Source organism: Hypanus sabinus, chromosome 16 (assembly GCF_030144855.1).
Source record: "Hypanus sabinus isolate sHypSab1 chromosome 16, sHypSab1.hap1, whole genome shotgun sequence".
Classification (NCBI taxonomy): domain Eukaryota; kingdom Metazoa; phylum Chordata; class Chondrichthyes; order Myliobatiformes; family Dasyatidae; genus Hypanus; species Hypanus sabinus.
Window position 1 is genome coordinate 42,879,370 of NC_082721.1, and position 17,821 is coordinate 42,897,190.

At 42.2% G+C, this 17,821-nt stretch overlaps 1 protein-coding gene across 1 annotated transcript; it reads left to right on the forward strand.

The window, feature by feature from the left end:
• The first annotated feature begins 19 nt into the window (after positions 1 to 19).
• rpl37 (ribosomal protein L37) lies at positions 20 to 16,065 on the forward strand. The gene is made up of 4 exons (XM_059991645.1): positions 20 to 175; positions 2,653 to 2,788; positions 3,883 to 3,967; positions 15,947 to 16,065. The coding sequence occupies exons 1-4, from the start codon at positions 173 to 175 to the stop codon at positions 16,014 to 16,016; spliced, it is 294 nt and encodes a 97-aa protein (XP_059847628.1). The 5' UTR covers positions 20 to 172; the 3' UTR covers positions 16,017 to 16,065.
• Positions 16,066 to 17,821: the final 1,756 nt, after the last annotated feature.

Below are 17,821 nucleotides of genomic sequence, written 5' to 3' on the forward strand. Positions count from 1 at the left end.
CCCAGAGAAACTTCGTGTAGGAACGCCAAACGTCCGGAACTATTATTTGCTCTCAAGTTGCGCAACGACAGATTTGAAGCCAGGGTCAGCACAACACAAAGAATCGCTTCCGGTATCAGGGTATAAGAAGGTGTCGTCAAGAGACTTCCGGTCTTTCGGGCGCGCAGGCAAAATGGTGAGTGAGGTTATGATCCGGGCTGATTATCCGCGTCCATCCTCCGCCGGGATGTGATCGGCAGCTATCCTCCGGCGGCTCCTTAAGTCTATCCGCACATCGGTGAATTTATTGCGCCTATATGATGAAGACGGCGGGTTGTGTTGATGTGATGAGGGTCGGGGAGTTAGGCCGCGGTCGGGTCTCCGATTGCCGTCGCCGCACGGATCGAGCCCAAGCGGGTTAGTCTTCCAGCTGATTGAGGCTGTGTGAGGTAACAGTTTCGCCCAAACTCGGCCTTATCAGACAGAGTAATTGTTTCAGGGTGCAGACTGCAGTCTCTGGATTAAATGCCACGGAGCATTTCTAGTCTGCTGGTCAAATCGCCCATTCGTCACTGTCCTCCTCCACTTTCATCTCCTTTCGTTCATGTTATTTCTTGCTAAAATGTAGTCTAACCTTTTGTATAATCTGTAATCGGGTTTTAGCCAATCTGTTGTTTGTGATAGCACGCACCTCCATACTTAAGGAAAGCTATCCCGCTGTTAAAGTGCTGTAGAGCGATAAAATGAGCTTTTGGCTTCAGTCACTCTCCAAAGCCTTGCACCTTATTGTCTGTGCACTGTGATTTCTCTGTGACTAGCACAATACTCTGGATTTTGTTGTTGAGTCCCTCGGATTACTAGACCGCGATAAATTGATTTGCATTGATGGCATGTAAGACTAAAAGATTTTCACTATACCTTGGTACATGTGACAATAATAGATATTTCTAGTTCTAACTAATTATTGATAAAAAGAATAGAAATCTAATCAGAAAATGCAGTAAGTTTATAACTCAACCTGCATCATTGACAAAAAACGTAATATTTCATCTGATGAAAGTTCTGAAATATCAGCTCACTTTCTGTCTCAGTGTTTCCTGATCCAATATTTTCCGATTCTTTGTTATAGTTGTAGGAGCTATGGAACAGGGTTCCCAGCTGCCTTTTTCTGTTGCCATGGGCCAAGCAGGGGGTCTGTGGGCCCAAGTTGGGCACCCTTGATCTAGGATTATAGCAAACCATTTTGGTTTGCAATCCAGGATATTATGGAGGGTCAATAATGAGACACAACAGGAAAAGTATTTAAAGCATATCCAGAAAAATATTAAAATATTTAGACTGAATTCTTCAGAAGAGGACATACCCAGTAGAAAAGTTACCCATACTGGTTTTACAGATGTTGATATATAATATTAATACAGGAAGTGGGTTTTAATTATCCTTGCTTCAGTGCACATGTTCCTGCATTTAAACTAGTGACTGCCTTAGTTCATTGTCCTAATGAATGCTTTGATTGTTTACATTTTGACATAATTTTGTGCAAATTATTTTATAATGTAAATAAAATAAAAACTCCCACATGTACCAGCTTGCCACCAGCAAACAATTTTCTTGAAGAACTCAGCATGTGGACAGCATCTTGGGGTGGGGGGGTGGGGAATGCTTGGTGTTTCATGTCAAAACCCTGCATCAGATGCTGCCTGATCCGCTGAGTTCTTCCAGCAATTTGTTGCTTCAGATACCAGCATTTGGGGCCTTTTGTGTCTCTCGTTTACCAAAACAAATTGATATTAGAAAATAGAAACTGTGACAAGAACCTGAAATGTTTTCAGTGTTGCATTTGGTGTCCAAAGATGCAGAAACAAAAGCTTTATTTAGCATCAGAATAAAGCCTGTAAATTGCATCTGTCACGAGTGTCTTTGGGCAGAGCACCAGACTTCTGCATAATATTCCATGGCCTAAGTAACTGCAGTAGGACACCTTTAATTTTTACTACAATCCTCCTGCAATAAAAGTTAACGTGCTACTTGATCTCCTAGTTGCTTGCTGGATAGCAACACCCAGATATATCTGAACAGTAACATAGTTTAAATCAATTGTTTAAACAGCCCACTTTACAAATTTTTGACCACACATCTTTCTGCAGAATGTTCCATCTGCCACGTCATAGATCATTCAACCAGTCAATGTTCCCATACAATTCAATTTTCCTGACCATCCACTTCAGCAATCTGATATCATAGGCTAATTAACTTTTGTTTAAATGCATCTAAGCATTGCGTCCAGATGGCCACAAATGCCCAGGCATGAAGGGAGCAGAAAGTTGTCTAATTAAAGCAATTGCAGAATTTGAGATTGAACATAGGATTAAAGCAGAAACTTTGTATTCCCAATTGCAGCTTCCACATTTTGGCCACGTTGGATAGCTAGTAAATGAAGGCCCCGTTTTACTACCTTGGGAGCGTTTTGAACATGCATCTGGAGAACTGTAAAGCATTGGTGGTTATAGGTTATATTGCTGTTCACATGGTTTGAAATGAGAAAACTGTTTTTATGTCCAGCTTCCAGTAGGCTAATGTTGGAGCATGGATTCATCTGGATGATTGAGGAGCTAGTTTAAAAAAATTAATGCCTGTAAGTTAGTTTCATTGTCTTTATTATCCTTCTTCCAGACAAAGGGAACATCGTCATTTGGTAAGAGGCGGAACAAGACTCACACTCTTTGCCGACGGTGTGGGGCTAAAGCATTTCACCTGCAGAAATCTACCTGTGGTAAATGTGCCTATCCTGCCAAGAGAAAGAGGAAGTGTAAGTACCTTTGTCGTTAATTCTCGTAAGTGACCATGATTAGCTTCCGTTTGGGTGCCCTCTGGTCAGTTCATTTGCCAACGCCATTTTCATGGCTTTAGTATGATTGACTTTTTGGGTGAAGGTTTAAGGCATTTGACATGTTCAACAGTAGTAATAATGTGCAAAAGAGGTGAGTATTAAGGCTGATTTATACTTGTGCGTCGCGTCTACACCATAGGTACTGCGTACCCTACTCCGTAGGGTGATGTGCACCTCTCCAAAAATCTCAGTCATGCATCATGGTGATGCAGACCACAACAACTGTGATTGGTTTGCTTGGTAGCATTGCATTTCCGGTTGCTGCTTTGCATTGTCTGTACGCTGATGTGAAATAGATGAACCAAATCGTCAAATCTACCTGCTGACATGCAAAAATGTTTGAAATGCATTTCCTCATCCATGTCTCTCACGAAGAAACTCAACACAGTGGCATATAAACCCCACCGCCAACAAGCGTTTTGGCTCACACCAGCGCATGCTCGCTACGGCATAGAGCGGCGCAGAGGTGAAAATCGGGGCTACGGTGTAGGCTGCAGCATAGCCCGTACACAGCCTTTAGTTTGTAACCACAAGGGAATTCTGGTTGGTACAATATTTAACATAATTGTGTAAATATTTGTAGCATGAAGACTGTTTAATTTGGCTTATCAAATTCATGCAGGTGAAGTTACCATCTTCCATTCCTGGCTTTCCAGTTCCTTCAATTCTTGAATTAAAGATCAAGTAAATTTTCATGAAATTTATGGGCTGTGTTCATGATGGTTAACAAATCCTTAAGTGGTTTCTGTAGAGGGAAAATCTTGTCTCTAATATTTGCACTCTTCATGTCACCATTGCCTAAAGATTTCAGTTTTATTTCCCTTAACTACGTTGTGGGGAAGAAAGCCTTACCACCTGGATTGGTCTGCTTTTAATAGCTAAATAGTGATGTAAAAGGAGCTGGAAGATAGTGAGTGCTTGGTCAGTCATTCTGTAGAGCAGTGTTTTTTTATTTCATGGTAAAAACTCATTTTGGTTAAGAGCCGATAGTTAACTTTCTGTCTGTTTTGTAGATAACTGGAGTGTGAAAGCCAAAAGGAGAAACACAACCGGCACAGGTCGCATGAGGCACCTGAAGGTGGTGTTTCGGAGATTCAGGTAAGGGATACTTCGATGCAAGGTTAACTAACTCATAGTACATGGAAACTTTCTAGTGGTCATGATTCAAGATTGCTCAATGTCATTTCTAGTACACAAGTGTTCAAAGCTTAAAGTAAAATTTATCAGTATATGTATGTCACCACATACAACACTGAGAACTTAGCAGATCTATAGAACAGTAACTGTAAACTGCAAATGCAGATACAGATCAATAGTAATAAATGAGTACAAAATAATAGTAAAGTGTAAAAGAGAACAAATTAATTTTTACTCCGGATCCAATGCAGCATATACCCCCAGGATGTAGCAGTGATGTCGTGCTTTGGGTCTATTGATATAATGTATGCTTACCTTACAATGCGGTGACATTTCCAGATAGGAGAAAAAAAAGTGCTTTATGACTTGGGGTAGGGGGGTAAATATGAATCATAGTGCTGTGGTAGCACGTTGATTAAAATGTCAATGTTATCAGTGAAGGTTGGGGTTTAGAAATTAGTAGTGGTTGCAGTTTATATCACAGTGCTCCTTCTGTCTTTAATGTTTGACTTCCATTTTAAATTCCTGTCTCCAGAGATGGGAGAACTACCTTGGGTGCCTACTGGAGTAGTGCATCTCCGGCTTTACCAGTACAAAAATCTAACTGTTATGTTACTAAACAGTAGTAAAGTGGCAGAGCTGGTATGGGGTTCATTTTAGAGGTTTAAAATTGTTAGCAGAAAAGTAGTTAAATATTAACATTTGCAGATATAAAATTAAAGATAAATGTAAGCTGATCTTTAATAATCCTATGAGAAATTTGAGGTTATTTTATGTAAGAGCATAGAATATGGTTTCTGAGCTGTTTAGGTTAATGTGCATAAAATAGTACAAAATGGAATAATTGTTCTGTTAGATACATAAGCTGGTTTATAAAACAAAATACAGAATTAATTAACTCGATCAGGCTTCCAGCCAGGTAGAGGCATCAATCTTAACTGATGTTTCGATGACAAACTCTGCCATCTTCATTGGGGTTGATGCCTGGGGATGTTTGTTCCGGTGATATTTATATCATTGTCATCTGTCCCTCTTGATTGATTAGTCCTCAACCAATTGGGTCTCCGCTGAGCCACCTTGTTTACAATACACTTCCGGTTCTTACTTAGAGCGAGATCTTCATCTTTGTTAACCTTTTCCTTTCGTTTTATTTCAATGGCTTATTTCAGTATTTCCAGGTGGTCCTAAAGGCCATTGGTGCAGCATGGTACTTTTGTGCCGTCAAAGTCAGTCCTATGGCCATTGCAAATGCAATGTTTTGCTACTGTAGATTTCTTCAGATACACCACCTGTGTGTGCTCCTTCGTGCAGGTTTCCACTGTGTGTCTCATCTGGCCGATATATATGCTGATCTGCATTCACAGGGAATCTTGTAAAACGCCAGCTTTCCTGAGTCCCAGGTCATCTTTGACCCACATAAACTGCTGGGATTTGAGGGTGGCATTAATCCAGCATTTCTTCAGGATCCTAGCAATCCTTCCAGAAACTGGGAATATATAGAAAATATAGAGAAGTATCAGAATCAAGTTTATTATTATTGGCATGTGTCTGAAATTTGTTAACTTAGCAGCAGTTCAATGCAATACATAATATAGAAGAAAAATAAAATAATCATGAATGAATCAATACAGTGCATATATTGAATAGATTAAAATCATACAAAAAACAAATAATATATATTTAAAAAGTGAGGTAGTGTCCAAGGGTTCAATGTCCATTTAATTGGACATTGGATGGCAGAGGGGAAGAAGCTGTTCCTGAATCACCTTCAGGGTTCTGTACCTCCTACCTGATGGTAACAATGAGAAAAGGGCATGCCTGGGTGCTGGAGGTCCATAATACCTTAAGGATGTTGCCTTTCCGAGACACCACTCCTTGAAGATGTCCTGGGACCCGATTGATTCACCACCTTGTAGCCGTTCTTTAGGAAGGTCATGCATAATTGTCTTATTTCCTTGTGGAGACTACATGAAAAACCAGGAAACCTAACAAATGAGGAGGAGCCCTTCGGGTATTAAACTCCTGTGAAAATAGAATAAAAGGAAAACAAGTAATAGTTGTCTAACTACAAAAAAAGGTTCTAAAATGGGCACATGTTGACCCTTGTAGTCTTTACCAACACACTCCTTATAGTATGTCAAACTGGACACACTGGAGGATGTGGTAGAACAAAGGACCCTGTGGAAAATCCTGGCAAATCTGGACACTTCCTCTCCCCTCCCCTGCAATTCATCTTCGCTGAACAGAGGAGCACTTTTAGCAATAAACTAAGACAACTGCGCTGCTTCAAAGAGTGCTATATGAGTTCATTCTTGCCCTCAGCCATTAGGCTCTATTGTGAGTTGACCTATAGCCAGGGAAGTGATAAACCGTCAAAGTATCCATCTATCTAGGTCAGAATGCATGGCGCTTACATCATGTGTCGCTAAGAAGTTAAATCTTTGGCCTACTTTAGTTACTGATTTCAGGCGGCATTTGAAATCATTAACACAACAGTTAGTCCGTGAGCCAGTAGGGTACCATCTGAGGGGAATAATGCTCAGTGGTTTTTGGCAAGGTATACATCTCTAGAGTTAGAAAATATGTGATAGCATTCCACCAATGTAGCTTTATGTGCTATCATGCATTTTATAACACTTCACTAAAATAAGCATTTCTGAAAAGTGGCCAATATAAAATACAGTCGGCCCTCCTTATGCGCAGATTCAACCAACTGCGGATCAGGAAAACCGGGAAGTTCTCTGTGTCCAGTACTCGTTTGAGCACGTGCAGACTAATTTTTCTTGTCATTATTCCCTAAACTAGTAGTCGCAAACCTTTTTAAGCCCAAGATCCCCTACCTCGGCCTTAGTGAAAGGCAAGATCGACCTACTAAACCATTTAGACACATGCATGCACACCGGGCAGAAGGGACTGGAAATGGAGCCTTGCAGCCCCAGAAGCAGTCTCTATTTGCAGGTGGCTTTCCGTAGCAGGAATGTTGCTATGTTACCATTATCTTAATTGGTATTACTTAATTTTATAATGCTGACTTTACAATACCTTTAATTCTAGTGTTTCATTATTTAGTTTTATTTCAACACGATAAACAAATGAATAAAAATTGACCGTTGCACTCAGTGTGACTGGGGCTGAATACTTTCTGCTAGTTCCCTGAAATTTGGCTCATAATAACAGCCAGTCTGAGACAGTCTATGAGGTGTCTTTCAGTAAGACAGCTCCTGTACTTAGGTTTAATAATTTCCATCTGTTACAGAACAGCGCCCTTGCTAACCTTTTGACTGAATATTTGAATGAACAGTTTCCTTTGTTAGACCGAATGTTGAACCTGCCACTTTTTTCAGGTGTTTTGTATTGGTAAACTGTTACTGAGACAGTAGTGTAAGTTTCAGAGGTATGCAAGCTAATGACACCACTCTTTTTTGTTTCCCAGTTCTTTTACATATGGGTAATGTTGGAATTTAAAGGGGGAGAAGTGTTGTAATGTGAGCATTATAAAGATAGGTTGATACCGATTAGGATAATGGTGATGTAGTGGTGCTCGCACTGCGGAGAGCTGTTTGTGGGGAGAGGTGGTTTCCCAGTTGTGGGGTTTTGCTTCCAGTCTTTTCTGCCTGGTGAGCATTTTCATTCTTTTTCGGGATCTACTGGGAAAGTTTCAAAGATCGGCCGGTTGATCGCTATCGACTGGTTGGTGACCACTACCCTAAACAATACAGTATAACAACTATTTACATTGCATTTACTTTGTATTGGGTATTATAAGTAAGTCGGAACAGGTACATCTGGTATTATTTAGCGTCAGTCAAACGTTTGTCTTAGTATATAGTATATATGTTACCTTTCTGTGCATATAAAACACTTTAAGAAACTTAAGTATTTCAATAATTAAACCACTACATTGCTTAGTAATGATTGTAGCTTTCATTGGGGAGGGCCTTTCACATGCTCCCATTCTTCTCACTTTATCCTTTAAAATTGTTCTGTTTGTTGACTAACTGTAACCTAACGTTGCTTTTCCAATGACTAATGGCGTTTCACCTCTTTCCAATCGCTTGATTACTTCCACTTTATTTTCGATCGTGATCGTTTTCCATCAACGGAACAGAAACACTGCGGGCAGCGGGTCCCAAGCTCCGCCTGGTTGTAAAGCCCACCATACTGAGACAGGTTAAATAAGGGATTTGAGCATCCACGTTTTTTAATATCCGTGGGGATCCTCAAACCAATCCTCCGCAGATAAGGAGGGTCAACTGTACACCATATCTATTCAACCTAGTGGTATTTTGTCATCAGTGATCTTTCAACATTGAAATTTGTCACAATGATAGCCGAGTTCAAGCACTTTTCATCAAATGTTATAAAATTCTACATTGAGAACTGTCATTGGTGGCACTCGCAGTACACCGCCCAATTTCAGTAGTGAATCATTTCATTTTCAGATAAGTATTTGTTGGTTATTTTGGAAAAGCCAGCAAAAACCCTAGGACACATATAATTACATGGATTTGTAGAGAATTTATTCAGGAATTGAAATAAGTAATCACTTTTGTATACCATATTAACATCACTACAGCAGAAAATGTTACCCCATCCCTCAAAAGGTAAAAGCCCTCATTTGGAGAGATTTCTGGAGTTTTATCAATGTTATGATATTTTCCATATTGTATCGAATCAAAACAATCTTGAGCTTTTGTCATAGCATATAGAATTACAGTACAATACAGGTTTATCCCGCTATCCGAAGATAGAGTGTTCCTAAGGAACCTTTCATAAATTGAAATGTCGTAAAGCGAAGCAATTACCATTAATTTATATGGGAAAAAATTTTGAGCGTTCCCAGACCCAAAAAATAACCTACCAAATAACACATAAAACCTAAGATAACACGGACATATAGTAAAAGCAGGAATTGTATGATAAATATGTAGCCTATATAAAGTAGAAATACTGTGTGTACAGTGTAGTTTCACTTATCAGAATCGGGAAGTGCGAGCCAAAATCAATTTGGAGAAAAAATTGACACATTAATGCCACCGCACATACATGCATGCACACACAGCTGCCAGCACAAGGCTTCACAGTCATGGTAGTCTTGGGGTAAACACACGTATAAAGTGGGCATCTCTTTTTTGTAAAAGCGAAAATCCTCTGGTTAGCGAAAATAGATAATAATGTAGGTGTTTCATAACAGCGAGTTGTTGAAAAACGGGGGGGGGGGGCACCTGTAATTCAAATGTGGGGTTCCACATGGCCATAACTTAGGCCCCATTTGGTTGTAAAATGAGTATATTTAATCAAAGACTGCTTTCCATACTTGCATAACCTATTAATAATCATAATTTTCCAAGTCTTCCACATCTTCATTGAACTTTCCACACTCTTTGAGGTGGATGCCTGGTTCTCACAGTCTGTCAGTCTACATGTCAGTACACCTGAGGCCATTTGCAACACACATACATCTTGGGAGTGAACATTTTTTCGGACAGTTACAGGCCAGTAGATCCAGGATGGCATCAGGTGCTGGCTGGCCTTCCATCCAGTGCACCACCAACTGTTCAGCTTCCTCTTCTCTCTCCATCTTCCATCCTCTGCCAACAGTAGTTTTTTACTACTCGGGTAAAAGAGAGGCAAGACTGCGCAGGCGCGTGATGTCAGCCAGTAGCATGCGAAAGGTTTAAAAAAAGACTGCCCTATCCAGTGGGCAGCGGAGTAGTAGGGCTTTGGCTCAACGGGCTTAGATGGTAACGGGACGAGGCGAAGTAGGTTTACCTGTGTTAATTGCGGAAAGGAGGTAGTATGTGTGTGAGGCCAGTTTTCTGTGCTCGGTGTCAGATCTGGAGGGTCCTGGAGTCTCCCAGCCTTCGGACAGCCATATTGGAACCAGGTGTGTTGAGATGCAGCTCGATGACCTTCGCCTGGTCAGGGAGAGCGAGGAGGTGATGGAAAGGAGTTTTAGGCAAATTTTCACAGTCAGGAGGGGGAAGGGGAGGAATCCGGTACTAGAGACTACCCCTGTGGCTGTACTCCTTGACAATAAGTACTCCTGTTTGAGCACTGTTGCGGGGAAGTGGCAGTGGCCGTGCCTCTGGCACAGAATCTGCCCTGCGGCTCAAGGGTAGGGAAGGGAAGAAGAAGGCAGTAGTGATAGGAGACTCTAGGGGGTCAGACAGGTGATTCTATAGATGCAGGAAAGAAACTCAGATGGTAGTTTGCCTCACAGGTACCAGGGTCTGGGATGTTTCAGATCATGTCCAAGATAATCCTGCGGTGGGAGGGAGAACAGCCAGACGTCGTACATATTAGTACCAATGACATAGGTAGGAAAAGGGAAGAGGTCCTGATAAAAGACTACAGGGAGTTAGGAAACAAGTTCAGAAGCAGGACTGCAAAGGTAGTAATCTTGGGATTACTGCCTGTGCCATGCGATAGTGAGAATAGGAGTAGGATGAGGTGGAGGTGGCTGAGGGATTGGAGCATGGGGCAGAGATTCAGATTTCTGGATCATTGGGACCTCTTTTGAGGCAATTGTGACCTGTACAAAAAGGACGGGTTACACTTGAATCCCAGGGGGACCAATATCCTGGCGGGGAGGTTTGCTAAGGCTACTGGGGAGGGTTTAAACCAGAATTGTTTGGGGGTGGGAACCGAACTGAAGAGACTGGGGAAAGAGGAGGTTAGCTCACAAATAGATAAGGCTTGTAGATAGTGTGAGGAGGAGGATAGGCAGGTGATAGAAAAGGGATGCGCTCAGACCAAAGGCTTGAGATGTGTCTATTTTAATGCAAGGAGTGTTGTGAACAAAGCAGATGAGCTTAAAGCGTGGATCAGTTCTTGGAGATATGGTGTGGTGGCCATTACAGTGACTTGGATGGCTCAGGGACAGGCTTGGTTACTTCGTGCCGGGTATTAGATGTTTCAGAAAAGATGGAGGGAGGCAAAAGAAGTGGGGACGTGGCACTGTTGATCAGAGATAGAGTCACAGCTGCAGAAGAGGTGGACACCATGGAGGGATTGTCTATGGAGTCGCTGTGGGTGGAGGTTAGGAACTGGAAGGGGTCAATAACTTTACTGGGTGTTCTTTATAGGCGGCCTAATAGTAACAGGGATATCGAGGAGCAGATAGGGAAACAGATCCTGGAAAGGTCTAATAATAACAGAGTTGTCGTGATGGGAGATTTTAATTTCCCAAATATTGATTGGCATCTCCCTAGAGCGAGAGGTTTAGATGGGGCGGAGTTTGTTAGATGTGTTCAGGAAAATTTCTTGACACGGTATGTAAATAAGCCTACAAGTGGAGAAGCTGTATTGATTTGGAATTGGGAAATGAATCTGGTCAGGTGTCAGATCTCTTAGTGGGAGAGCATTTTGGAGATAGTGATCATCATTCTGTCTCCTTTGCAATAGCATTGGGGAGAGATGGGAACAGACAAGTTAGAAAAGCATTTAATTGAAGTAATGGGAATTATGAAGCTATCAGGCAGGAAATTGGGGGCTTAAATTGGAAACAATGTTCTCAGGGAAAAGTACTGGGAAAATGTGGCAAATATTCAGGGGATGTCTGTGTGGATTTCTGTATAGCTACGTTCCAATGCAACAGGGAAAGGATGGTAGGGTACAGGAATCAAGGTATACAAAGGCTGTAATAAATCTAGTCAAGAAGAAAAGTAAAGCTTACAAAAGGTTCAGAGAGCTAGGTAATGTTAGAGTTCTAGAAGATTATAAGGCTAATGGAAAGGAGCTTAAGAAGGAAATTAGGAGAGCCAGAAGGGGCCATGACAAGGCCTTTGTGGGCAGGATTAAGGAAAACTCCAAGGCATTCTACAAGTATATGAAGAGTAAGAGGATAAGAAGTGAAAGAATAGGACCTATCAAGTGTGACAGTGGGAAAGTGTGTATGGAATCGGAAGAAATGCAGAGGTACTTAATAAATACTTTAATATTCACTGTGGAAAAGGTTCTTGGAGATTGTAGTGCTGACTTAGCAGACTGAAAAGCTTGAGCATGTAGATATTAAGAAAGAGGATGTGCTGGAGCTTTTGGAAAGCATCAAGTTGGATAAGTTGCCGGGACCGGATGAGATGTACCCCAGCTAATGTGGGAGACGAGGGAGGAGATTACTAAGCCTCTGGCAATGATCTTTGCATCATAAATGGGGACGGGAGAGGTTCCAAAGGATTGGAGGGTTGCGGATGTTGTTCCTTTATTCAAGAAAGGGAGTAGAGGTAGCCCAGGAAATTATAGACCGGTGATTCTTTCCTCAGTGGTTGGTATGTTGATGGAGAAGATCCTGAGAGGCAGGATTTATGAACATTTGGAGATGTATAATATGATTAGGAGTAGTTAGCATGGCTTTGTCAAAGGCAGGTCGTGCCTTACGAGCCTGATTGAATTTTTTGAGGATGTGGCTAAACATATTGATGAGGATAGAGCAATAGATGTAGTGTATATGTATTTCAGCCAGGCATTTGATAAGGTACTGCGTGCAGGCTTATTGAGAAAGTAAGGAGGCCTGGGATCCAAGGGGACCTTGCTTTGTGGATCCAGAATAGGCTTGCCCATACGGTCCGGTCACCAGTGGAGTGCCTGAGGGACCTGTTCTGGGATCCTTACTCTTCGTGATTTTTATAAATGACCAAGATGAAGTGGAGGGGTGGGTTAGTAAATTCGCTGATGACACAAAAATTGGGGGTGTTGTGGATAGTGTGGAGGGCTGTCAGGTTACAGCGGGACATTGATAGGATGCAAAATTGGACTGAGAAGTGGCAGTTGGAGTTCAACCCAGATAAGTGTGAAGTGGTTCATTTTGGTAGATCAAATATGATGGCAGAATATGGTATTAATGGTAAGACTCCTGGCAGGGTGGAGGAATCTTGGGGCCGAGTCCATAGAACCTCAAAGCAGCTGCGCAGGTTGACTCTGTAGTTTAGAAGGCGTACGGTGTATTGGCCTTCATCAATCATGGAATTGAATTCAGGAGCTCAGAGGTAATGTTGCAGCTATATAGGACCCAGGTCAGACCCCACTTGGAGTACTGTGCTCAATTTTGGTCGACTCACTACAGGAAGGATGTGGAAGCCACAGAAAGGGTGCAGAGGAGATATACAAGTATGTTGCCTGGTTTGGGGAGCATGCCTTATGAGAATAGGTTGAGTGAACTCAGCCTTTTCTCCTTGGAGTGATGGAGGATGAGCGGTGACCTGATAGAGGTGTATGAGAGGCATTGATCATGTGGATAGGCAGAGGCTTTTTTCCAGGGCTGAAATGGTTGCCACAAGAGGACAGAGGTTTAAGGTGCTAGGCAGTAGGTACAGAGGAGATGTCAGGGGTAAGATTCTTTAATCAAGAGTGGTGAGTGCATGGAATGGGCTGCTGGCAACGGTGGTGGAGGCGGATACGATAGGGCCTTTTAAGAGACCTTTAGGTAAGAATGTAGAGCTTAGTAAAATAGAGGGCTTTGAGTAAACCCAGTAATTTCTAAGGTAGGGTCATGTTTGGCACAACTTTGTGGGCCGAAGGGCCTGTATTGTGCTATAGGTTTTCTATATTCCTATGTAAGGCTTGGCACTTGTGGGTCCTTCTAACATCTTCCTCATATACCAGCCTGCTAGTTGGCTCGCTGTGCATGTTTTGTTAAGCAGTCCTTGCATGGTGGAAGTTGTTGACTTTCGATTTCACCTTTTTTTGCACAGAAAATGTGATACCTGAGCTCATTGACCTTGGTGGTTGATGCTTTTGGGGCATACAGGAGACATGTAAATGCCTCCAGTTTGTCCATCAGTTACCCAATTACCCAATGTGTCCTGAATTTTCCTGTTGCTGGTCAGAAGTTTTAAGGCACTTGTCTTCCCTTTGCCTGCAAAAGCACTTAGTGTCACATCCAGTATATGCGTGCAACCTGATGAGAGCCCTACAAACCTCTATGCCAACAGTGGCAGCAACCTTCCTGATGTCTACAAGGGTTCTAGAACAATGGGGCCTCAATCTTCACACAAAATGCTAAAGAGATGATAAAGACTTCTGTGTCTTCTGAGCAGATCACTACAGATTGGTATCACTATCTTATGGCATGGAGAAGTAGGCGGCCATCTGCTTTTTGTTGACACTGAAAGCTGCCACCTCACTGTCTTGAAATGTGATTCTGTAACATTTGTCATTCACAGTTGCATACAGAATCTTCTGTAGCTTTGCTCTGTAGTCCACCTTACTCCATTCATGGACTATGAAGCTAATGAAACTATTTTTGTTACTGGCTTTGGTCAGGAAACTCCTCCACTGCCTCACCATGTGTGCCTGTGATAACTTGTAACTCATGACCAGTCTTTTCACCCTGTAGAGATCTTTCACTGTTCTTGATAGAGTTCTCCTTGTATGTGTCAAACACAACATCTATTCTGCTACTCTGACTGTCTTCCCTCAGAGCCATACCCAGAATTGTTGTGGCAACAGCTCTGAAAGTAACTTGATCACCTTTCACTCTTTGGACCAAGTTCATTCCATCAACCACTGTAGCAGAGTTTCCTGGGAGTTGCTGTTCTACTGCTACATTTTTCTTCAAGGTTGTGGCGAAAGTAGCTTTATTTGTCTTTCTCAGCAATCCTTCTGGTGTGGACAGGGCCCAGTGCAATGGTCCAAGGGGATGAGAAAGGATATCCTCTATATGTAGACTACACCCTTGTGCCATCACTATGATGTGTCCAAACAAAGACCTGTCTGTTTCCAAGATGATCACCCTCCCATTTGATTTCTCTCTTTATACATGTCACTGAATGTTTTCAGCTTGTTGGTTTTCAATGGGTCATGGAATTTCTTTGCTGGTGGGTCTTCCTCTAGTCTCTCATCCTTGAAGGTTTCATAGCATTGTTCACCAATCTCATATGCCTACATCAGGTCGGAGGCAATATCCTTGGCAGCTGCCTTTGCCGTAGAGATGCTAATGAGGTCCCACTTTTCTGCAAATGGGTTAACCCATTCATGTATGAGGCTAACCACTGCTGAAACTGCTTCCTCATCTTCCTGGATTCTTAGCTGCTGTAGCTCTGCATGACAAAGCTCTGATTTGTTGCCTTGCACCATCTCCCAGGAATGCACTGCGATGCTCAGCTGCTATGTAGTAATGCTTGTTAGCTCCAACATTCAGGCTGAACCGTGATGTGCCTCCAGGAGTCTGTGTGTCTTTGTTCACTGTGGCTTCAATAGCCTGGTTTACAGGGATCTGCCCAAAGGGTTTGCTACTTGACAGCTGCATTGAGAATTGGCCTGTCTTGCAGGCCTCATACACAGAAAGATTCTTCTCTGGGAGGTTCAAAATCTGAGCAAAGTAAGGGGATAGGTACCTAGCATAATTCATCTTATCATAGGCAAAACCCCGTGTGATCATGGTTCTTATAGCATGGAGGTTACCATGCAAGCTACCACGCTGCAATGCTATCACATATTTTCTAGCACTAGGGGTGTATACCTTGCCAAAAGTCACTATAAGAATGATTCCCCCCAGTTGGTACTGTTGGCCCAAATTTGGGGTCCTGGCTCACGGACTAAGTAAAGCTGTAGTCTGTGGTTCAATAATAAATAAAATACAATGCCCACAGTATGCTGGAGGATCTCAGCAGGTCAGGAATAAACAGTCAAGTTATGGGCTAAAACCTTTATCAGTAGAGTCCTGATGAAGGGTTTCTATCCAATATGTCAACTGTTCCCATCCATAGATACTGCCTGACCTGTTAAGCTCCAGCACATTTTGTGTAGGGCTCTAGATTTCCAGCATCTGCATTTGTGTTTATTTTTGTGTGGAGAGAAGCACTGAAGTAGACAGAAAATTTGAGAACAGTAAGGTTTTCACCATACTTGCGTGAGAAGCTGGGGTATCCTGGCATTTGAAATAAATTTTGGCCACCAACTGTTTCAGTGTCCTAACCAGTGATTTCCTTTGTCTCGCAGGAATGGATTCCGTGAAGGCACCACTCCAAAGCCCAGGCGAGCTGCAATGGCTTCTTCCAGCACTGCATAAGCTGTTGGTGTATCAATAATAACAAATAAAGTTATGCTTTGTAAAGTTATTTTCGCTTCCCTATTATTTTGCTTAGAAGTCCCTTCCACCAGTTCAAAGACAAGGAAACGTCTAGGGAAAAAGATCAAAGAATATGAAATTTATTGAATTACTATAGACAAAATGCGCTCTGGATCTTTCTGTTGGAGACCTGTGTTTGGCCATGTTTTGTGTTTCTTTGATTCTACACCACTGGGTGAATGTGATGGCATTGACTGGCTGCATTTACACATGACTGGATGACTATATGAAAAGGGGAAAAGATATTTTTGTAGAGTTGTCTTGGAAGGATCCAGAACCAGGGTTCACTGCTTAAAGATAATGGTCACCCATCCAAAATAAATGGGTGCATGTGGTGAGCTTTTTTGACTGAGGGTTATGAATCCTTGGAGTGCTCTTCAAAAAGAGTATTGGTAAAATGGATATTTTTAAGGCAGGGGCAGGATCTTATTAAAGGTAGTGAAAGGGGTAAGATCAATTTAGAATTCTGGTCAGCCATGAATAAATAGTGGAGCAGTTTCAATCTGATTAGTAATTGTGGAACAGTTTACGGGAGAAGGGACAAAGGTGGGTTACTGGCACCTTAAAATCAGCTGCTTTGGGCAAGTGGGGCTCATCAGCCATGATTAGCAGTTCATCAAAGCAAAGGCAAATACCTCAAATATTCGCTGCTTTATGGCTAAACACACTCAAGAAGGCTTCGAGAGCAAGCCCCAAGGAAAAATCCAGAGCTGAAGTCCTACAAGTTCAATGTTGACCGGCAACTGTGATGATGCTCATGCCAGACTTTACTTGGCCTCTGCTGTTCCTTTGGATTCATCAGTTGTGTGAGGAGGGGGAAGCCTGCTGCATGGGCAAAAGCTTGTTCTCCATTGTACTATCCTGGCTTGCACATACACAGGACACAATATCTATGGTCGACTCCGGCCAGTGGCGGCCTCAGAATTTCTGATGTCATGGTCTTTAATTCCTTGCCACTCACAATTGGCATCCTCCTCCCTGTCCGTTGTTTCCCTGAGTGAAATCTTTGAATCGGGATTGTATTGATGTAGTATCTGAGGTTAAGACAAGTTACACGGGAAATTAAAATGAGGTACTTGTGTAGATGTTCAAGCACTGAGAAACGACTTTGCTTGTCAGTTCCTCTCATGGTGCATTACAGCACAGAAACAGGCTCTTCGTCCCATCTAGTCCATGCTAAACAATTCTACCTAGATCAATCAACCTGCACCTGGACCAAAGCCCCCTGAAACCCAGCATCCATGATATCCTGAAATCAAGTCCCCATTCAGTTGGCAGCTTGTTTCATGTCACCCTCTGGGTGAAGTTCCCCTTTAATCTATGACCTCTACCAAACAGCCAGCAAAATTTGGAGGGACAGATTTAGAGAGATTTCAGACTGTTGTAAGAAGCAAGGTTGTGATAGTAGTTGACTTTATCTTTACTTATATTGACTAGGACTCCGATATGGTAAAAGGTCTAGATGGGATAGAGTTTGTCAAATGTGTTGAAAGTTTCCTTAATCAGTGTGTGGAAGTCCCAATGAGAAAATGTGCAATTCTATTGTGGAATGAGGGAAGTTACAGAAGTTTGTGCAGGGGAACACTGCATCTAATGATCATTCAAGCACCATCAAGTAAATACAGATAAAAACAAATCATTTTAATACACCCCACCCTATCTTTTGGCAACATGCACAAACCATGTTGACTTTGAAGGGGACCAATTTTGTCCTTGCTATTTTGCTCTTTATATCCATGGAAGTC